At 47.9% G+C, this 23,003-nt stretch overlaps 1 protein-coding gene across 1 annotated transcript in view; it reads right to left on the bottom strand.

The window, feature by feature from the left end:
• The window catches only part of CDK5RAP3 (CDK5 regulatory subunit associated protein 3), a 69,198-nt gene that overhangs the window by 32,297 nt on the left and 13,898 nt on the right, over window positions 1-23,003 (bottom strand). Inside the window, exons 7-10 of the mRNA XM_085613377.1 lie at window positions 20,639-20,775; window positions 15,546-15,690; window positions 13,134-13,262; window positions 3,867-3,945 (exon numbers count right to left, since the gene is read on the bottom strand). Coding sequence (XP_085469503.1) covers window positions 3,867-3,945; window positions 13,134-13,262; window positions 15,546-15,690; window positions 20,639-20,775 — 490 coding nt within the window. The remainder of the gene's footprint in view (window positions 1-3,866; window positions 3,946-13,133; window positions 13,263-15,545; window positions 15,691-20,638; window positions 20,776-23,003) is intronic.

The raw sequence follows: 23,003 nt of genomic DNA, 5'->3' as shown, positions 1-23,003 counted from the left end.
TCATTCTCAGAATTTTTTATGGGTCGCTGATCATTTAGAAAAGATGGTGAAGGAAGAATCTATATGCCGTCCATGAGATTCTGAGTCCCGTAATGATAAAAAGTGCAAATATACAGATCTTCGGGTGGCATTGATATCCAAACTACAGAGGAAAGATACGCAAAAGGCAATTTAGATCAATGTGAATCAGACTAAAGATATAAACAGAAGGAGTACATACCTACATTATTCAGTTGCTGTGTTCACCACAGTCTATTTGTATTTCTTTTTAGAGATGGAGGTAATTTTACAATGTCGCGTACTGTGAAAAAGAATGGAGACTATATTTAGTCCTAGTCGCGTATGTTTGAGCATTTAAGGAAAACACTTACATCCATCGGTGAACTAGTTATCGAAGTAAAGCAGAATAATTGCTTGTGTGATTTTAGGTGCAAGTGGTAGATTGCGGACACAACCTCTCATTATGGTTACAGTCTAGCATACACTTCCGTCTAATACTGGGAATAATTAGATCTACATAGTGTGAAAATACGTACCAAAATGAGATATAATGAATGGTACGTGATATGAATACAAATATAAAGAAGATGGCCTAAGTCCTGTTGCTGTTACTGCCTAGGGATCATAGTAAGTTGGTAAGTGAAGGGGCGGGATCTTAAAAGCTTACCGCGATGTGAGAGCATCTGGTGCTCTTAAGGGTACTGTGAGGACTGTTCATGCAGGTACACGGTTCCCGGCGAAGATAGAGAACTCTAGTTTCTCAAATAGGCACCGCACCTCCTTCTCCCAGCAAACATCGACGGGTGATGACCGCCATGATCTGCAGCTGCTTGGTTTAAATACCAGAGTTTGAAAAAGACGCGCCAGAGAGTCTGTCTTCCGGAAATTGGGTTGCAGTCATGTGACCCTCTGTTGTATCAAAAAGGGTTGTAGCTACCGTGATAGACGATTGAAGGCCAAAACCACGGCCATCTTAGGACGATGTCTCGTAATGTCTCTATGTACATTTTAGACATTGAAAAAGATAGTTGTTTAAAACCAAACGAAAAAAAAAAACGAAAAATAAAAATAATCGGTGCTGGGTATAGGAGAAAGTGCATCTGTGTATTCACATGCTCCGCACTTCAATAGAGTTAATGTCTGTATAGTGCAAATAATTGCATAAATGGTTACATAGGCCTAAGAAGGAAATTGTGTAGATATTATGACATCTCGTGAGAAATTAACTACAGCAAAAGCCACCAGCTATGGGGCTATATCTGTTTATATTATCATGTATATTTAGGGAAGAATAGCTGAATTCGTATGGGACAAAATTAAGTAAAATTGTATTTTATCGCTTGATCCCATGGGATTTCATTGTTCATCCCGTTTTGTTAGGTGTTCAAAGAAAATATCCAGTATACCTCTCTACATTTACGTATACTTGTACTGATGTTACCTGTATTGGTTCATATTTTTTCCAGGATCAGCCATTGTATGTCCTCTGTGGTGTGTTGTGCTTCCATGCATTGTTTGCCCCCTCCACCTCAGAACTACCAACAGGGGCAGAACTCATAACCAGACATCACCAATATTGGCGAGATTGAAAGAAATTTCCATCTTTAACCCGAGTAGCCAGATTTTGGACCACTCCACTGAATCTCTTCTAACTAAAGGCCTCTCGTTTGTTCCCCACAGTAAAACCAAAAAGTTTGAAATCTTTCAAGGCCTAATGGTCTTCTTTAGAAAAATTTGAAAATCAGGAAGATCGGAACTGTCAATTGTCTATTACGGTAGCTACAACCCTTTTTGATACAACAGAGGGTCACATGACTGCAACCAATGTTCCCTCTAATTGTTTTCCTCTGTGCAGCGGTGGAGGGTCTCTGTGTGCTGCAACCATGGCTATGTGCGCCAGGAACCAGATTGCGCGTGCGTGCGGTGCCAAATGTCACTCATAAGGTTTACTTTAAAAAGTGAAAAGATGGTGCATTTTCACACATAAAGCGCGACAATAAGGGTCTTAAGGGCAGTTTGCAAATTGACATGAATTGGTTGCACAGGCAAGTACACTTCAAGTTTAGAAAAGCACAAGACTTCAATGGTGGTACCATCATAAGATTTTAATAAATATTCTTAACTGGAGCACTGTTCATTGGGTGGGGAAATGTGGAGAGCCTATACAATATCACATATAAACAATAAGGGAGAGGGCCATTCAGACACGTCAAGTGGCATCACTAGATGGGTGACAGAGTTGCTTCTCACGGCGATCCTTGCCATTTTTAACTTTCCCATTCAGGAGGTAGGCCTTTGTCCTCATCAGCATATCCAAATGCTTCTGCTCTAGTCTATTCCTCAATTTACTCTTGATAGTATTCATGAGGCCGAATCCTCGTTTACAATCTGCACTAGATGCTTGAAACGTTGTGCAGACATCAACAAGCTGGGACACCACACTATACTGAGCAGCATTGCGTACAGTGAAATTCACCATGTCTTGAAAGGTGGTAAATAACCCACCCTTTACATGTTCTGCCACCACATATTTATAGTCTCTGTATTGTCGAAAAACATCTTCTGGTGTTTCACAGTCACCCGGGACCAAGACATTTTTATACTTTTCAACAAGTCTTTGTATATTCTCAGTCCCAAAATCAAAATGTGATTGTGTTGCTATTGCCTGGATTTCAAAACTTGCCCATTCTTTCAGCTCATCTTCAGGGAACCTTTTTTGCATGTGCTCACAAAGAAGGGAAACAAAAGACAAAATAGGCCCACTGTCAAACTCTTGCCTTTCCTTGCACAACACCATCAGATCTCTTACATTGCTGCTCCAAAAGACAGTGTCCCCCAAATACTGTTGCTTAACTTGGCCAATCTTTGCTCTTGCATACTGTACAGCTTCAACAGTAGTCAAAGAACCTTTTTGGAATAGTTTGCACAAAGATGCAAATTCACTCAGAATGTCATTAAGTACTGCAAGTAAAACATGGTAGTTGGAGTTTGATAGCTTTTTGTAACAATATTTAGCAACTGGATCACTCTCCTCAACTTTCTCATGCTCAAAGTACTTAAGAACAGCCTCGTAATTACGAATTAGTGCACCAACAGCAAAATGCCTTGAAAGCCACCCGACTTCATTAAGTGGTCGAAAAGAGACCACTTCACATTCAGTGACCAATGCAATTTCATCCAGCTTGGACTTCCTTGCAGGAGATCTGGTGAACACAGTGTAGACAGTCCTCAATAATGTCTCCATAGGAGTGGCTTATAGGTTTATATGTGTCTGTATATGGTAGTGATATAGGTAGCCTATACCACTGTAAGGGGTGCAAGCACACCCTTACCCAGGCTGCAGTAGCAGACCTGTGGTGCCATTTTGGAGTGCTTCCCAGGGGTGGCATAATACATGCTTCAGCCCCTGGTAGGCCTCTGAGGTACCTATGCCCTAGAGACATAGTATACCATATACTAGGGACTTATAAGGCACTCCAGAATCCAATTAGATATGTACCTAATGTACATGGAAAGCATTTTAGAGAGGAATAGCTGGGCTGTGATCCTGATTAGCAGGGCCACAGCCAGACTAAGGTCGAAAAACAGTGAAACACCAGCAAAAAGTGGGGGTACCCATGTGAAGCAGATCCTACTCTCCTACATATGGCACATGTTCACACGGTAACAGGTCTGCATATTAAGCCTCTAGACCAGGGCTCTCCAATGTCAGTCCTGGAGTGCCGGATCCATGCCAGATTTTTAGCATATCCACATTTAGATAAATGTAGTTATGACAATCTGGCATGGATCAGGCCCTCCAGGACCGACACTGAAGAACCCTGCTCCAGACAAGTGTGTGCTGCTCTTCGCCAGGCGCCACTCACCAGGAGTCCCAGATTCCAGTACTGTTATCAGCTCGGCGGCGCCGTTCTCTGTGATGTTCCAATCTATGGCTCCAGTGGCCTGTAAGAGACAAAAAAGAGACATGAGGGTCAGTACACACCAATGGACAGCCTGGTCCAAACAATAACCTCCAAGTAACTGAGCCTTCGCCTTATGGCTCAGGCGCACTAACCACCTTTGGGCAGTCACACCCTCAGTTATAGACCTGGGCTCCCCTATCTTTAGATGACTGCATAATCAGGTGGAGAATTGGGTCCACTAGTCACGGTTAGAGCCTCGTGTCTTGAGCTGAAGACCTGGACCCACTAATTCTCACTAGGTAGCCACATCCTCAGCTGAAGACATGGACACACTAATCGCCTATAGAAAGTTGCATCCTTGGCAGGAGACCTGGGCCCACTAATCACCCCTAGGGACCTGCAGCCTCAGCTCACTAATCACCCCTAGGGACCTGCAGCCTCAGCTCACTAATCATCTCTATGGACCTGCACCCCCAGCTCGCTAATCATCTCTAGGGACCTTTACCCCAGCTTGCTAATCATCTCTATGGACCTGCAGCCTCAGCTCACTAATCATCTCTAGGGTCTTCACCCTCAGCCCCCTAATCATCTCTAGGGACCTTTACCCCAGCTCGCTAATCCTCTCTAGGGGCCTTTACCCCCAGCTCGCTAATCATCTCTAGGGACCTGCACCCCCAGCTTGCTAATCATCTCTAGGGACCTGTACCCTCAGCTCACTAATCATCTCTAGGGTCTTCACCCTCAGCCCCCTAATCATCTCTATGGACCTGCACCCCCAGCTCGCTATTCATCTCTAGGGACCTGTACCCTCAGCTCACTAATCATCTCTAGGGTCTTCACCCTCAGCCCCCTAATCATCTCTATGGACCTGCACCCTCAGCTCGCTAATCATCTCTAGGGACCTGCACCCTTAGCTCGCTAATCATCTCTAGGGTCTTCACCCTCAGCCCACTAATCATCTCTATGGACTTGCACCCTCAGCTCGCTAATCATCTCTAGGGACCTTTACCCCCAGCTCGCTAATCATCTCTAGGGACCTTTACCCCCAGCTCGCTAATCATCTCTAGGGACCTGCACCCCCAGATCGCTAATCATCTCTAGGGACCTGCACCCTCAGCTCGCTAATCATCTCTAGGGTCTTCACCCTCAGCTCACTAATCATCTCTAGGGACCTGCACCCTCAGCTCGCTAATCATCTCTAGGGACCTGCACCCTCAGCTCGCTAATCATCTCTAGGGTCTTCACCCTCAGCTCGCTAATCATCTCTAGGGACCTTCACCCTCAGCTCACTAACCATCTCTGGAGACCTGCACCCTCAGCTCACTAATCATCTCTAGGGTCCTTCACCCTCAGCTCATTAATCTCTAGGCGGCCGCACCCTCCATTGGGAAGCATAAACCCACTAATCACATTTAGGCAGTTGCACTCTCAGTATGAGACCTGGGAATGTGAGAAGTTGGCCTGGTATATGCTGGTCACTAGTTATAGTGGCCACCTTGCACCAGTCCAATTCGACTCTTATGGTAGATAGGTTTAAGACAACCTTTTAAAGAAAGCTATCCTAGTGGTAGCTATGGAGAGCAGCCTTCAGGCTAAGTCTGAGGAATGTAAAGCAGCTTGTTTTACCTTATAATCTCTTGAATTATCAAATGAAAAGACGCCACCCAGGTATATATATAAAATATATATGAATTTATTTCTAGATACACTCTACTAATCTCTTTATGAGATTAGAAGTCAGGAACATATGCACAAATCAATGTTTCACAACAAATTTAGCACTTATATGGCTGGGGCCCTAGGGGCGTACCAGACCATATACTAAAAAGAGGTATAAGAACGACTTGAGAAGGGAGAAGGCCTATGGTCTTCAGAAGTGCTGGGGCCTCACTAATTCACCCAAGGCAGGTAAGTAAAGGACCCACGGGAGACGCATGCAGTGTGAGAACACAGCCGCGGATCCCAATAGACTTCAATGGAGCAAGTTGCGGTAGAAATTTTAAAGTTTTAAGATACTTCGGGAGAGTCTACAAGCAAGTCACTTACAGGGTAAGTAGTTCTAGAGCCAACACGCACAGGAGCACCGGAGTACTCGAGTTACCTCACCCAGGGAAGCCGGGTGCATAGGTGTCTTTTGGTGTCGGGTCGCGGCGTCGTTTTCAATAGGAGCCAAAGAAGACTTGCTGCTTGTGAAGACAGGAGAAGTGTCCGGTGGAATCCAAGGCTGGATTCTGAAGAAAGAAGACCTGAAAGCAGAAGGGATAGTGTTCAAAGTCACTTGCCAGTGACCCGGGGCCAAGAAGATGGATGCCCACGGTAGTCGGGTGATTTCAGGTGATTCACGGGTGTCTTGACTCTTCAGCCACGAGGTCCAGGAGGCGTCGACGACGACCAGGAGCTGGATTCGGAGTGTCCCACGAAGTCTGCAGCTTACTGAGGTTTCGGCAACCGGACTGGAGCCAACAAGCCTTGGCAACAGCAAGTCTTGTGGAATGTGAAGAAAATCAGCGGTGCAGACCAGCAAGGTCTGAGGGACTCACCCAGCAAGGGTAAGTCAGGGCAGGCCTGGAGCAACCAGGGGAGCCCTTTGGTTCGATGAAGAAGTCTTCAGGGGACCCACAAGCCAACCGGCAAGGGATCGCGAAGACGCCTTGGGAGGATTCACTTCACAGGAGCCCACGGTCACTCGGGACGAGGTAGGCCTCTGATTTTCGGTGGAAATCCTGCTGGAGGCTTGGACCACACGTGGTCCAATGTACAAGTTCGTAGAACATCGTGAAAGGGTTGCACTCTACAATAGTGCACGGTACCCGGGTATTGTTGTTCCTCGTCACTCGTGGGGTCCACTCGCCTCAGGTTTGCTGGGGACTCACAATGGGCATCGAGAAGTCAGGAAATCCACTTCCAGGGCTGCAGGGACTTCGGACTCCGGCGGGAGCAGGAAAGTTTGCGACCGTTGATTCAAAGTTTTGGTGCCTGCCAAGCAGGGGAGTCACTCCTCGACTCCAAGGGAGATTCTTCAGTCTTCCAAAGGTAGTCGAACGTCGAAGGTCCAGGATTCTTCTTGTAGAGCGTCGTCCAGGGATGTCTAGTTTGCTATGGCAAGGTTTCCCGATCTTATACTAAAAGAAAGGGAGGGACTAGCTCTATGACCACTCCTCTGGGAGGGTCAGGGGAGTGGGTGGTTACACCCACTTCCCTTTGTCCAGTTTCGTGCCAGAGCAGGGGCTGGTAGCCCCTGAACCGGTTTGAGCTGGCATATGCACAGAGGAGCCTACTGCTCCCCCAGTGCAGGACTTCAAAGCACTCTAGGAGTGCACCCACCCAGCCCCAATACACTAAATCCTGTCTGGAATGTGGTTACACCTCCCTGTGACAGGATGCCTATTGTTGGGCCTCCTCCACTGCGAGTTTCGGTCAGCAGCAGGAGGGCAGCCCAGTGTCTGTGCTGGTGGCATCCATTTTGTGATGCCGGGGCTCTTTCAGGATTCTACAGTGTTTCCACAGTAGGTACATGTCTATCCCTCTAGAAGGGTGGGATCATACTCCCACACCAGTTACTAGTGTGGGGGTATGATTCCAAGGCGTTTGACACCAAACACGACATGTATTGATGCAGCCATCCCAAAGTTAGCATTTACCGCTAGGTTATAATGCACTTAAGAGTATATGGTTTAACCACATCCACAAACAGCTACAGAGAATAGATTCTGAGGACTGCCGGGGGGCCCTGCTCATGCAGAGGCACCCCCTCACATGTAAACCAAGCACCCTGCCCTCAGGATTGATAGGGCCTGCCTTAGGGGTGACTGGTTTATATGTGTGTGTAAGGTGAGATATAGGGAACCTATACCTCAGTGAAGAATGCCAACACTACCTCACCCAGGCTGCAGTAGCAGGCCTGTGGTGTCAGATTTAGTCTGCTTCCCAGGGGTGGCATAATACATGCTTCAGCCCCTGGTAGGCCTGTGAAGTACCTATGCCCTTGGTACCTAAGGTACCATATACTAGAGGCTCATAAGGTACCACAGTATCCAATCACTAGTACATCTCATATGCACTCCAAGTTGTTGAGAGAGAACAGAGAGGCTGGGGCCCTGATTAGCAGGGACCCAGCCAGACTATAGCCAGAAACCAGTGTAAACATCAGAAAAAAGTGGGGGCAACACAAGTGCAGATCCTACTCTCCTACACCTGGGCTCACTAATCATCTCTAGGGACCTGCACCGTCAGCTCAGTAATCATCTCCAGTGACCTGCACCCTCAGCTCACTAATCCTCTCTAGGGACCTGCACCCTCAGCTCACTAATCCTCTCTAGGTGGCCACCCCCTCAGTTGGGAGGCATAAAACCACTAATCACTTTTAGGCAGTTGCACCCTCAGTTGGAGAGCTGGGCTTATTAATCACCTCTAGGTACTTGCAACCTCAGCTCACTAGTCATCTCTAGGAGGCAGCACACTCAGCTGGAAACCTGGGCCCACTAATCCCCACTAGGATGTTGCGCTCTCAGCTGTCCACTATACACCTCTAAGTGGGTGGAATCCCAACTGGAGGCCCAGGCTCACTAATCATCTCTAGGCGGCTGCACCCACATCTGGAGACTTGGCCCCATAAAACACCTCTAGGCAGTCATGCGCTCATATGGAGACCCGGGCCTACCAAGCCATTCTAGGCGATATCACTCTCAGCCGGTGACCTTTTCCCACTAATCATTTCTATGTGGCCATGCCCCCAGCTAAATACATGGGTCACTGATCACCTCTTGGCCACTGCACCTTTAGCTGGAGACAGGGTCCTACTACCATCTCTAGGTGGCTGCACCCGGAGTTGGAGACCTAGACTCAGTAATCACCTCTGGGTAGTTGTGCCCTCTGCTGAATACCTCTGCGCTCTCCCCTCGAGTGCAGACCTCCGCGCACTCCCAGCGGCTGCCGACCTCCGCGCGCTCCCAGCGGCTGCAGACCTAAGCTAACCAGGAATGGCTTCATGGTTAACTGGGCAGCAGGTAATCGTGATTTCTAGCTAGGTCTGTAAATTACCAATAGGGCTGCTGCACAACCAATCACAGTGTTCTTGCCACCTTTCAGAGGTACTGCTTTGCTGCAACCAGTTGAGATTTTCGAAGGCATTATTTCTTAGAGCATACAGCCCTTTTCTTCTTCAGAGGCAGACAAACCCCAAAACAATACATCACATGATATTAGACACTGACTTGGTATTTCCTGTGTTCAGCCTGGATGGTGATGTTCAGAACTCATCGCCAGAGTTGCATCTTGGTCTTTGTGGAAGGACCTGACAGCATTAGATCATGACCAGGCAACCTGGACAGAGTGAGGAACCATCTAATGCTTTCATTACCTTCTCATCACAAGCAGGAAGTGAACAGTGAGGTCGTACTAGGCCGGAAGCAGCGTACAGAATACTTACGGGCCCAGACACTGTCGGGGACCACAGAAAAGAGTTACAGAGTATCACAATGCGTTAGGCCACCAGGGGGCAAATTTCCTGCCAAATTGAAAGACACCAAGTTTCAACGGTGCTCCTGCTGGTTGTGACTGGTGTAGGGCTTGCACTAATTTAATGTTTGGTACTTGTGAGAAAGTGGCTCTGCATATACTGTTCCCAAATAGGTAGTGTGTACAGAGTCCACAGTCCCCAGAGGTTTGGCAGAGGTTAAAGTTAGATATAACCTTACTCTCTAAAGTGGTAGCTTGGTCGAGCAATAAGGCAGTATCAGAGGACAGTGTAAAGCATTTGTTGTACACACTCAGTCAGCAAGTGGTCTCACACACTCAAGAACGGAACTCTGGGCCAATGGTTTATATAAAAAATATATGTTTGTTTTATTTTAGAACCAACAATAGGTATTAAAATATACTTTGTCAGAATGAGATGCTTTAGGTAAATACTTTTGAAATATGCAATTGACTTTTGTAAATACTGGTTACAGGTTGTTGCAATAGGCAACACAATTTCAAACACAATAATGCATTGAGTTCAAAAGAAGTTTTAAGTTATTTGCAATAGATTACTTTCAGGATTACTTTTGTAACTCCAGTACTGGATCCTAGATTCAGTCCCGGGACAGTTCTTAGAAACAAGTGATAAAAGCCGACTTAGTTACAGTTGTGATTTTTAGGCAATATTTTGCCATTTTAAAAGTTGACAGAAGAAATTTCATAGAAAAACAGTCAACCATTCCCTATGGGAGAAAATTCAAGTTGCAGGTATAATATGTTCTCGTTTCTTTTGTAATCCAGTACGGGGCTCCTAGACTCAGTACTGGGACCTCTATCTAAAACAGGTAAGTAAATAAGTTTTCACAGTTGGTACGATTTTTAAAGAACATTTGTAGTTTGCAAAAATCGACAGAAGAAATTTCACAGAAAAACAGTCAATGATTTCCTATGGAAGAAATTTGGGTTAATGGTAAGTATGGTTGTGAATATTCTTCAGGGTCAGTGCTGGGCACCAAGATCCAGCACTGGGATCTCTCCTAATAGCAGGTGAGTATTTTCGTTTTCGTTACTCGGTTGATTTTAGGTGAATATTTTACGTTTTGGAAACTCTACACTTAGAAGAAATTTCAGAAGAAACCAGTCAATGTTACCCTATGGAGGAAAATTGGGTTATCGGCTTTTGGGTAAGTACTCGACTGGCAGAGTTAAGGTTCTGGGCACATACTCAGGGGTCTCCCAGGGTCAGGTAGGTACAGTGGTTACACCCTCAGCGGCACAGGGGCAGCCACATGCAGAGTGAGTTAGGCCCAATGTTATCCTATGGGAGGCAGGGGGGCCTTGGTTGGTGGCTGCTGACTAGCAGGCCACGCGGCTGTGGGAGCTGGGCTCCTGGTCACTTGCTCAGGGCAAATGGGGAAGTAGATAGGTGCAGAGGTTACACTGCCAGGACCACTCGGGCGGCTGGGTGCAGGGTGCTTTTGAGCCTTCGGGCGCTCAATGGATTTCAATGGGAAAGCTCCTGGTTGAACAACGGCTGCAAGCTCGGGGAGGAAGATTCTTCAGGTGCCACCACCACTTCGAGAGGTAAGTTGGGTAGTTGGACGATAGGTAGGTACCCAGGAGTTGGGCACAGGGGGCCGCAGGTCACCGGGTGCAGGGGTGCCTTTTGGTGTCGGGAAATCTTACCCTCTGTTGATCGCGGTTGGGGGGGGGGGGGGGGTACCTGCTTCTGAGGTTGCAGGCGTCGTCAAGAGCGTCTAGGTGAGTCCTTGGGTGCCGGATTCGAGGTCACAGTCGCCGGGGGGGACGTCCTCAGGGTCTTTGTTCACTCCGGCACAGGCCAGGCTTGGTGGGTGCAGGGTTTGCGGTTCCGGGCTGATGCCAGGGGTTAGAAGCTGGTTTTGAGCAGAGCCTCTGCTCATGGGAGTCCAAGGTGCTTATTGTTGTTATTGTTAATTGTAGTTTGTAAAGCGCTTAATACCTGCAGGTCTCTAAGCGCTGAGAGCAGAACTACGGAAGTGCCAGGATGTGGATGTATCGCAAACAGGGTAGTCAGGTCCTCCAGGGTTTGTGAGGTTGCTGGCCACAAGAGGTGCCGGGATGTAGCAGGAGCAGGTTCGAGGGTCGACAGGCCGGTAGGGCTGGGGCCAAAGCAGTTGGTGTCTTCCTTTTCTTAGCAGCTGCACGGCAGGTCTTCTTTCTTCTTGCTATTCTTAGTTTTTCGGACTCTGGAATCTGAGGAAGGAAGGTTCAGGGTGCCCCTAAATACTAGATTTAGGGGCGTTACAGGTAGGTAAAGGGCAGGGACCAATGGGTCCCTGCCCTGGGGTGGGTACACCCCCTATCCTGCCACTCTCCTGTGGGAGGGGGGCAGTAGCCTAGTCCTGATTGGGCAGGGCCTTCCATCTTCAAGATGGCGAGTGCCCGGAGATGTGCTTCACCTCGCCTCCCCACCTGAGGGGTGGGGTTGGCAGGCTGGCACATCCCCTGTCCTTATTTGGGGTTTCCGGACAGTCTTCCCGCCAGGGGGGGGGGGGGAGGGGGGGAGGGGGGTGAAAACCGGTGGGGGCCTGGGGAAGCTCACAGAGGCGGCATGCCTTTGAAGCTTCCCCCTGTCCATCCTGGGGGAGGAGACCTAGCACCTCGCCCAGGATGTGCATTGTTGCAGGCCCAGGAGAGCGGGGGCTCTCCTACCCAGGGGTCCAGCAACATGTCTGCTGTGTGGCAGCCTAGGTAGCCTCCCAGACGGGACGTGGATTGTAGGTTAGGTTTCAGGGGGCATCTCTAAGATGCCCTCTGTGGTATTTTGTACATTAAATCCTACACTGGCATCAGTGCGGTTTTAATGTGCTGAGAAGTTTGATACCAAACTTCTCAGTCTTCAGTGTTGTCATCATGGTGCTGTGGAGTTCGTGTTTGACGAGCTGTCAGCACCATGTACTCTTAAATGGCAGCACTGCACTTACAGTGCCCAGGAATGGACCTGGGAACTGTAGGGGCACAGGGCTCATGCTCTTGTGCCCACACCACTGGCATAGGGCACCCAGCTAGAGGGGTGGCTGATGTATGCCAGGGCAGTGTAGGTAGTGGGCATGGCACACAGGGATGTGTGCCATGTCGACTCTGTTTTGTCTTGTACCCAGACACTCAGCCTGCAAGGGCAGTGTGTGTGTGTGTATGTTAGGGTACAGGGCCTCTAAGGGTGGCACAATGAGTGCTGCAGCCCTTAGAGGCCTTCCCTGGTCACAAGGCCCTGGGTACCTAGGGTACCATTTACCAGGGGCTGACATGTGGCCAGGGTTTGAGGATTTAAGGGAGGGAACATAGGCCCTGGGCACCTGATTGGCAGGAGTCCAGGGCACACTCAGTCAAAGTACATTCAGCATTTCAGCAAAAAGTGGGTGCATACCATACAAGAAAGATGGCACTTTCTCACAGTACTCATCACATTTGTAAGCAGCAACTACCTGTGGTAGGATAACGGTGCTGCAGCACCTTTACAAACAGCACTAACAAACCCCACCTGGGGAAGCACACCCAGTGAGATAGGCCACACACACACTTCCCCATTTCCTCCAACTCTGGAAATAAGCACTAAACGTCCACACTACTGGAGTACCACAAACACAGCTTGTTTTTGCCAGCATCAAATACAGGTGGTTACCCCGGGAGAAGCACCCACACCTGGTCCCTGAGGAATAACCCCCACCCCTGGAGAGCCCCTGAAAAGCAGCACCAACCTGTGACTATCCGGTTCCTCACACTCACCTCTGGGTCCTGCTCCAAGGAGATACCCCAGTCAATGTCATCATTCTGGGCCTCTTCGCCGACAGAGATGCCGTAATCGATTACTTCCGGAGCAGACACAGACTCGGTGCCGAAATTGCCCCAGTCAATCTGCAAAGGCAACGAGTGTTGTGGTCAAGTAATGCAGAAATATAGAACCTAGCAGCAGATGTGGATGTGCATTGTGCCCAATGTTCCTCGGACTTTTATAGTGCATGTCAATATCCTGCTATCTTGCCATGAGGCTGCATTTCAAGGACGCCTTTCAAGGTCGTGCCTGCAATATGAAGACTAGCCCGAAACTTCTAGCACCCCGCATTTTGTTTATTAACATGACCTCCTGTCAGTACCGGAATCCAAATCATTCTATGTGCGTTTCTGGTTTTCCTTTGATCTCATTGCATTTGATTCTGAGATCTGTGTTGTTTCAGGAAAACAAGAGCTGATGGTTGAACCTTGATTATTATCCATACGTGGTGCCCCAGAGAACTGACTAGGGTGGCAGGAGAGAGGCGGCAAAGCCCGGTCATTCAAGGAAACATTTCACACAATGCGGTTCTTTATTGCCAGGGTATCCGCTTCTTAAATGTACTTTTTAAATCTACCAACCAAGGCACTGTGCAGTTTGTTTCAAAATGTTTTCATTTGAGTGAATTTTAAGCTCATCTTTTCCTTACAAGAGAGATGTGTGATTTACAATAGGTGAAAGGGACAATGAAATATTATTTTCTTATTAATATATGTAGTATCATTTATTATAATTTTTGCTTTTATATAGCGGTCAAGCACTCAAAAAGGCTGCTTCGCAGCACAAATAAACACGAGTCATTACTTTTGATGTTCACCTGACATGTCGAGTCCTGGAATAGTTTAAAATATCAGCGACAGCATGAGAGAGCACATAGCTGCTTAAAGCAATCGGTTCATTCATGAAGCGGAGTTTGGTCACAGCGAAGCAAGCATGGGGAGGGGTATCTGCGGACAGAAGCTTACTTAGGAGCTATTAAGTCGCATGACATTTGCAGACTGCAGTTTTTCTAACTTCGCTGATTAAGCGTGCAATGTTTGTTAATTAACTTGCTGATCTGCTTTTGGTTGTGCGTGTTCCTGCACGCACGCACCATGACGTGAGAGGCAGGATGCACCAAAGGCAGCAAACACTAAGAATGTCCCTAATTGGTCATGACCTGCCCTAGTTTCCTCCAGACACTTTCCTGGGTGCACGAGAGCTGGAGAGACATCCATAGTCATGCTTTCCACCTACAGCAGTAGTTCATTTACTTGCACTGCGAGTGACTGTCTGGTACAGCAAAGTCCAGCATTGTCTCCACTTATCTAAACCCTTCCTTCCTATAGAATCCAGGCTGCTTCTACAGTTTCCCGCTGATCTGCTGATCGCTATTTTTACTGTTTTTGTCCATCGGCTTCTCTGACATCCAGCGTCTCTCCCAGCCTCTTGTATCATCTTTGGCCACTGATCGGCTAGACCTTGACTTTCAGTCTCCCTTTGATGCCCTCAATCCACTTCCCTGCAGCCCTAAATTAGAACTCCCTTCATGCACTCTGCTTTTGGTTTTCCAGGGTGGGGTGCAGCTTTCACGCAGCGGCTGAGGGGGCACCTGCCCCTGGATGAGTGGACTGCCCTTGTATGTGAGTGACCCCTTTCCTTCTATCTCAGTTGACATGCCTGTTTTAGAGAACCTGAGTCTATCGGCTACTCCTCTGCAGATCTCCTATGTCTGCAGACTTATCTTGCTTGTTATATGCTCAGACTTTAGGTTCACATTTCAGCATTTCTACTCTGGATCTCTGGCATGATTTATCTGATTTCTCTTTATACTCTGGTTTTTAGTCTCTTCATATCATCCATGGTTATTATCTCAGCTCAGTATGAGTATAAGACAGATCGCACAGTTGCTTCCACACACTGAAGGCCCTTGTATTTTCACACATACCTTACTCTGACCACACCTTTTACTCAAAACATTTGTGTGGTTGCTTAGAGCTAGCTCAGACTTCCGGTGTTCATGTGACCACCAGTTTCACTTTGGGAGGTTGTGTGTGTGGGGTTAGCTCCAGAATCAACTGAACATGCCTCGCCTCGTTGATGAGAGGCCCGGTTAAAGAGATTTGTGTCTTCAGATATGTATGTCACTGCACTTGTTTTAGAATCCTCGGTCTTTTGGGTGACGATGGCATTTTCTGTCCCTTTTTTATATAAGTTTACCAATATGGCTGGGTGAGTACCCGACTCTGCTCTTGTCCACCAGCTTTGAGGGAATATAGTCAGTCTGAAGATTAAGTATTGTGACTCACCCTACCTATCCTACCCTCCATCATGCCACCGACACCCCACACCCGTCTCCCCAAACTCTTCAGCAATTAGAGGTTTACCGCTTCTTCTCCAACTGGCTCCGCAACTTCCACTGTGTTTGTGGGTTCAATGGTGGTGGGTGGTGTCCTGGTTCGCCACTCGTACACCGTGGTGTCACCATATTCTTGGACATACCTCAGCAATGGAACCACTTCATCTGAGGGGCTGTGAGAGAGGGGTGAAAACGTATCAGAGGAAGGAGGTTACAAGAGAAAAAGTCCATAGTAGGAGTACATACAAAAGTTCGTTTTTTCTCTCTCTCCCTCCCTCCTCAATTTTGGGGTTTACACCAGTCTCCGGTTGTGTGAGAAGTGATTTTTTTGCAACTCACCCCATAAATAATATTGAAGGTCCTGTTATGGTGCCAGGTGTTGGTAGTTACATTCACCGCAGCTAACGGATTGATACTATTAGAATTGGGGTGAAGTAAATTTAGGATGAAGCTTCTACTGCTACCGCCGTGTTCGCAGCATCAATCCTTTTGCTTTATTGATCACGTGTTGGGGTATCCCGCGTGTCCTGCATACATGCCCTTTGCTCTTTTGCGTGCCATGGAATCTGGTGGAATGTGCTTGTGAATCAAAATGAGACCTTGCAGTGCCAGCTTAGATTTTTTCTCCCCCTCAGTGTGGGTGCTTTGACAGGGTCGATGAAATTGTCGGTGGAGCATTTGATCATGCTTTTACGCATCAGCAGGAATTATAAACATCGCTTCACTTTAGAGAGTGCCTCGATGAAGAAGTCATCTACATCCATCTGGGGTTCGACTTTGTGGTTGTCCACTGAGCATAGTATGACCCCAATGATAGGTGGTTGTATTGCTGGGCAGGGAGGATTCACAGGCCATCTAAGTCACCCGTGGGCAGTAGATCACATAACGGGTGAAGATGAGCTTGAGCATAAACTGTGAGTGATGCACTATCCATTGCCCTCTTTTTGGTATGTGGGTAAGCCCCAAGCTCTTCTGAAATTAACTCCTCCTTATGTGTGATGGCTTTCCATGTTGTGGGGTTGGTCAGTGTGAGGAAAGTGGTGTATTATATGGTGTGGGTGTGAGACTTTACTGTGCAATACAATCCCAGTACCATCTTGGGTCCTCACTCTTGTTTGTAAAACCTTTAGCTGAACTCTGGGCGGCTGTGGCTTTGAGCAGTCAGGCTTAGACAAAGGAAAAAGTGTAAAGCATTTAGAAGTACCAAAACAATGAAATAAGAAAATCACAAAAGGAATCTGAAGCCAATTTATAAAAATCAATCTTATTTTTATGATTTTTTAGACACCAAACCGAACAAAATCCACAGGAGAGTTCTGGCGATATAGATTTTTAAGGAAAACATAAATCACAGTAAAAACCCAACAAGCACTGGTAAGTATATAGCCTGGAAACTTTAAAAAAACTTTAAAAAAGTTATGCTTGGCTACTCCGGCCTGCTTTGGGCAACCAACTCCAGTAGGGAGGAAGAGGTCAAGGGGGTCAGTAAGGAGGTATAGGACAGTTACCTTGCCACCAAAACAGTCTACAGTCTAGTTCCAAGCTCTATGATCAGACCGCCAAAGACTTTATTGTAATGGATGTATGACGTAACAACGCGAGTCATTACAACGCGTACAGTTACATCGCGGTCGTTACCACGACTGCGATGTTACTACGCTATGCCATTACAACGCAAGTCTTTACATCGACTTGCGCTAGATGGCGTGCTAACATTAGAAAAGCGTAATTTACTATTCCAACTCCAGTACACTTAACAGTAGGGAAGGTGTTGGGATAGTAAACTACACTATTTGTAATGTTAGCACGCCATCTAGCGCAAGTCGATGTAAAGACTTGCGTTGTAATGGCATCGCGTGGTTACATCGCGTTCGTTGTAACGACCGCGATGTAACAGCATTGCGTTGTACTGAATGCGATGTAAACGATGTTTCCCTATTGTAATGGTTCGGATGCAAGGGATATAGGATGCTGAAGATGCTAATGATGCTGTGCAGTCAACAGGGGTCTTCCTAGCGTAACTCCTAGGTCCAACATCAACAGGGGTCGATGTCCCTCAAAGTCCTCTTTAATCCAACAGAAGTCCAATTGGCACTGGACGACTTGTCTCCGGCCACAGCAAAACCAGCAGTTGCCTTTGGTTAAGGCTAGTGTCCATCTGGGGAGACCAAACTGCACTCTGACGACTCTCCCAGGTCCAGTAGACTCGGGTGTAAATTTTCAGCATCAGCTTCCGGTTTCCCGGGCTGCACATCAGCAGTCAGTGGCACTCAATTGATTGTGGCTACTGACTTGCCAGAATGGACTTCTTCGTCCACTGTGGCCTTGGTGCTGTAACAGGAAGTCAGCCAACTGACTCTTGGAGTTCACCTCTTCTGCCTGGGGCTTGGGAGGGACTTTTCCATGAGCCAGGCACCACAAGCACAGTCCGATTCTTTGCCAGCCCAAGGGTCAGCAGGCACAGTCCAGCAGTTGGTGAAGTCTCTTACCAGTCCAGGAAACAGCAGGGCAGTCCTTCGGTCCTCTCTCCAATCCAGAGGTGGCCTGAGGTCTGAGTGCCAGGTGTGCAATCTTCATGATCAGAAAGCGCCCTCAGGGATGAAGCGGTTAGTAGCCAATAGGCTACTAGACCCCTCTCGGCCTGATGATGACTTCCTGCAATGTGTGGCAACTAGCTATCCTAGAGTGGACTATTCTGCCCACAGCCAAAATGGCTGGACCCTTCTCTCGCTGTGTGGAGCTCAGTAGTTCACCCTAGAGGTATGGTTACCTGTGGGCTACAACCGCACAGAAAAAACTGGTTTGGCTACTGGTCTCCCCTCTCTGTCCGAAGCAAGCCTGTCTACATTAACAAAAGAGCAACCCCTCTCGTGTGCATCCACCATTTACCCTTCAAAGGACACTTCCCTTTTGAAGCTCTCCTTTTGGGCTCACACCCTATGTGGCTTTGTGCCAGGGAGAGGTCAGACCTCTTCCAAAGGCAAGCTTCTATTGTTTCTGCTCCTTGGAGTCGTTCACACTTCTCCCCAGGAGGGCAGAAGGCTTTCGAGTGGCCAGCATCTCCAAATGGCCATTGGAAAACTTGGACAACAGAGTGGCAACTTTCTAAAAGTTGTATATACTTAAAAGTTACATTAAATTCGACTTGGCATTGCTGGGTGTAATGAAATGATTCATTTGATACCATGAAGTACCAACTTTAGTAGTACCATTCATAAGTTAGCACAACTGAGTGTCAGCTATAAAACTGTATTCACCAACGGTGTTACTAGCCTGCCCACAGTAAAAAACAACAATTTGGGTTTTTTACTGTCCTACTTAATAATAAACAGAACCCTGCCTTAGGACTCCATAGGCCTGCTGTAGGGCTGACATATATTAAACAGGGAGGTTTGGGCTTTGTGACTGGTTTAAATTGAAAAGTCGAGTTAGCAACTTAAAAGTTGCTCTTACAGGTTGCAGTGGCAGGTTGGGAGACATGTTTTCATTCTAACACTCAGGGTGGCACTATAAATGCTGCAGTCCCTGGTGGGCACTTTAACTTGCAGGTCCTGGGCACCCCTGTTACCATATACTAGGGACTTATAAATTAACTTCTACCAATTGGGTGCAAGCCAATTAAACATACATTTTGCAAGGGTCAGAGCATCGGCACTAAGGTCTGGTTAGCACACTTCAGTGCACTCTGAGTCGAAGAAACAGCAGAATCAGTTCAAAACTATGGGGGTGATCATGCAAATAAAAGGCATTTCCTTACAGACAGGACAAGGCCATTCAAGGATTCGGCTGGAGACTGGATTAATGTAAATCTTGCTCTGCAGTCAGACGGGTCTCCTTTGTCTTCAGCACTGAGTGGGTCGCTAAGAGCCAAGTTAGAGGCTGTCTTTGAAGTCAACTATGGTGTGGATCTGAGCTCCGAGACAGGCTCAGCTGGATTGAGTCAAGGCTCAGTGACTCAGCATCAAGGCTCAACCTATGGAGCTTGAGGAGTCACGAATGCCGAAAGTGTTCTTTTTTGGCTTTGAGTGTCCTGAGGCACAGGGGCTGGTGCCAATTATGGCGCTCTCTGGATGTGCCTTGCACTGAAGCAGAGGCTCCATTTGAGGTCAAGCCTCAGGGGGAAGATCTTTTGTGTGAGGTGTGTAAAATATTTGGGGCTCCATTCCCCATGGGTCTCTAGACTACTGGAGGATTAGAGTAAGCCCCTTTGACATCTTCAGTGCCCTGCCTGCATCCTATTATGCGCCCACGTTCTTTCCCCCTTGTGGTGAACAGTCGTTTTGCACTGAAAGGCTTTCCACACCAGGTGACCTCTTCATGGTCCCCAAGGAAGCTGAAGTCAGAAACCCCATTATGGTCCAACCCAAGAAACTTATCATAACGGAGAATGCATCATTTTAAAGACCGTGTTCTCCATACCCACTCCCTGCACAAGTCATTCACGTACAACCCGGTTCCAATCTCCCCGACACTTTACCACCGAAGCGGTCAACTAGCCTCATGTGTTGTAAGGTGTCTCAAGGTTGGTTCGTCTTCTTGGGTCATCAAAGATTTTCAGGTTCTGCTTTTTCCACTTGATGGAGGACATCAGCCATACACTAACATCATTACATGCCGGCACAGCACTTCCTCGGAGTTACAGGACAGCACTGCACTGGTTTCAGAGCATCCAGCCGCTGCCCGTGCAGGTAAGAGCGGTGGGGCCGGGGGGGTTTCGATATACGACCAAGAGGGGAAATTAATTATTTATTTAATTTACCCTTGTGGTAGTCAGTCAAATCACCCCAAATTCGGCCCCACAGCCCTTACCTGCATGGGCCACAGGTGTGAGCATAACACTATTATAGCCACAAAGAACTGCACTATCAAGACATACAAGGCAGGATTTGATGAACAAGTAGAAAAGATAATGATTGCATCAACAGTAAGATACAGGAGACTGTACTGCAGTAGAATTGAGATACACTTCTGTAACACAGAAATACAGGATGGCACTGACCCGGCATAGATGTAGCCCAGCACAGCGTTACAGTGAGGAACAGACTGGCACTGCACACACATTGAAATGCCACAGAGATACACCCCTTCCGCTTCCAGGCTCCTCCTGAGTAGAAGCCTTACCTGTCACATATGAATTGCACGCAAGCCTCATACAAGTCGATGGCACCAGAGAGCACACTGGTGGAATCCGCAATCTCCTTCAGGTGGGTTGGGAGGTCACTGACAAGGGACTGAAGCTCCCTCCGCATGTCATTCCCCTGGACAGAAAGGAACAGTCTGTGAACACTAACCCCTGCAGGAGCTTTCAGGCAAGAAAAGATGCTTGAATTAATGTTGCACATTCAGATGTCCCAATGAAAGGAAGCAGCAGGCTCCTAGAGGCAGAGGGTTGTCTGAGCAATAGTCACACTCATTGGACAGGAGGCAGGAAGCACATTTTGGCAGATGGGATAGCTTGCTTCAGATACAACAGTGTCGAGGAAGGAACACAGTGGGAACAAGTCTCACGGTAATGGTGGAGTCACACTCAGTTAAATAGGAAGTCAATATCCCGGACCCAAAAGGCTTTCACCTTTTGCGGAAGCATGAAACGAATGATCTGCAACCTGTGAGATGCACTAACCGGGATAGTGAAAGGCCTGTGTATGTGGAAATGGGACTTGTTCCTTATATTGATGGCAAGGGCTCTGGGTTGGTGGGGTTTTGTGCTCACCATGATGGTGAAAGGCAACTAGGGATAGAATGACGGGGTATGTTGCTCACTGTAATAGCAAAGAACTCCTGGAGTTCAAGGAGGAAGGGTCTATTATCACAGAGATGGGCCCATTGGATTAGGAAGGGGAGCATTGCTCACAGTCATGGTGATGGTGACAGATGCCTATAGTTGGAAGACAGGCTATATAGCTCACAGTAATGGTAAAGGGCCTCTGGGATTGGCAAAGAGATATACTCCTCACATTAAAGGTGCAGGGCTCGTACGGTTCGAGAGGTGTCTTTTACTCACGATGCTGAGGGAGGGCCCGCAGAGCTGGGGAAGAGAGGTATAATCCCTCACAAAAATGGTAAAGGGACCTAGTTTGGTAAAGGTACCTAGTTTGGTGCTCACACTATTGGTGAAGGGCCTCTAGAGTGGGAGAGAGGGGTAAATGGCTCTGAGAGTTGGTGAGGGGCCATCGAGTTGGGAATTTACTCACTATTTTCCTTAGTGATGGTGAAGGGCCCATGGGCTTGTGGAGAGGTATATGACCTACAGAGATGATGAAGGGTATATTTCCTGCAGTGATGGCCGAAGGCCACTAGAGATGGGGAAGAACACCTGGGGTTCGACGGTAGAAGTATAATCCTCACAGCGATGCCGAACGACCCACAGGGATTTAGAGGAAGAGTAGATTGCCTTCAATGACGGTGAAGGGTCCCTAGGGTTAGGGGAGGGGTATGCTGCCTACAATAATGGTGCAAAATAGTCATGGGGTAGGAGTATATTGCTCATGGGTGATGGGGAAGAACCCCTGAGGTTGAAGTGTGAGAGTATAATGCTCCCATAGATAGTGAAAGGCCCCTAAGGGTAAAGAGTCTCAGGATTTGGGACAGGTGTATATTGCATACAGTGATGGTAAAGTGTCACTGGAGTTGAGAGAGAGATACAACGCATGAAGTAATGGTGAAGGCTCTTGGGGTTTGGGACAGGGGTTTACTGACTACAGTGATGATGAAGGGTCTCAGGGTCTGGGACAGGGGTATACCGCATACAGTGAGGATGAAGGGTCTCAGGGTCTGGGACAGGGGTATACCGCATACAGTGAGGATGAAGGGTCTCAGGGTCTGGGACAGGGGTATACCGCATTCAGTGAGGATGAAGGGTCTCAGGGTCTGGGACAGGGGTATACCGCATACAGTGAGGATGAAGGGTCTCAGGGTCTGGGACAGGGGTATACCGCATTCAGTGAGGATGAAGGGTCTCAGGGTCTGGGACAGGGGTATACCGCATACAGTGAGGATGAAGGGTCTCAGGGTCTGGGACAGGGGTATACCGCATTCAGTGAGGATGAAGGGTCTCAGGGTCTGGGACGGGGGTATACCGCATACAGTGAGGATGAAGGGTCTGGGACAGGGGTATACCGCATACAGTGAGGATGAAGGGTCTCAGGGTCTGGGACAGGGGTATACTGCATACAGTGAGGATGGAGGGTCTCAGGGTCTCAGACAGGGGTATACTGCATACAGTGATGATGAAGGGTCTCAGGGTCTGGGACAGGGGTATACCGCATACAGTGAGGATGAAGGGTCTCAGGGTCTGGGACAGGGGTATACCGCATACAGTGAGGATGAAGGGTCTCAGGGTCTGGGACAGGGGTATACCGCATACAAGGAGGATGAAGGGCCTCAGGGTCTGGGACAGGGGTATACCGCATACAGTGATGATGAAGGGTCTGGGACAGGGGTATACCGCATACAGTGAGGATGAAGGGTCTCAGGGTCTGGGACA

This window comes from Triturus cristatus, chromosome 6, assembly GCF_964204655.1.
Source record: "Triturus cristatus chromosome 6, aTriCri1.1, whole genome shotgun sequence".
In the NCBI taxonomy this organism is placed as follows: domain Eukaryota; kingdom Metazoa; phylum Chordata; class Amphibia; order Caudata; family Salamandridae; genus Triturus; species Triturus cristatus.
This window is presented reverse-complemented; position numbering and strand designations above follow the sequence as displayed.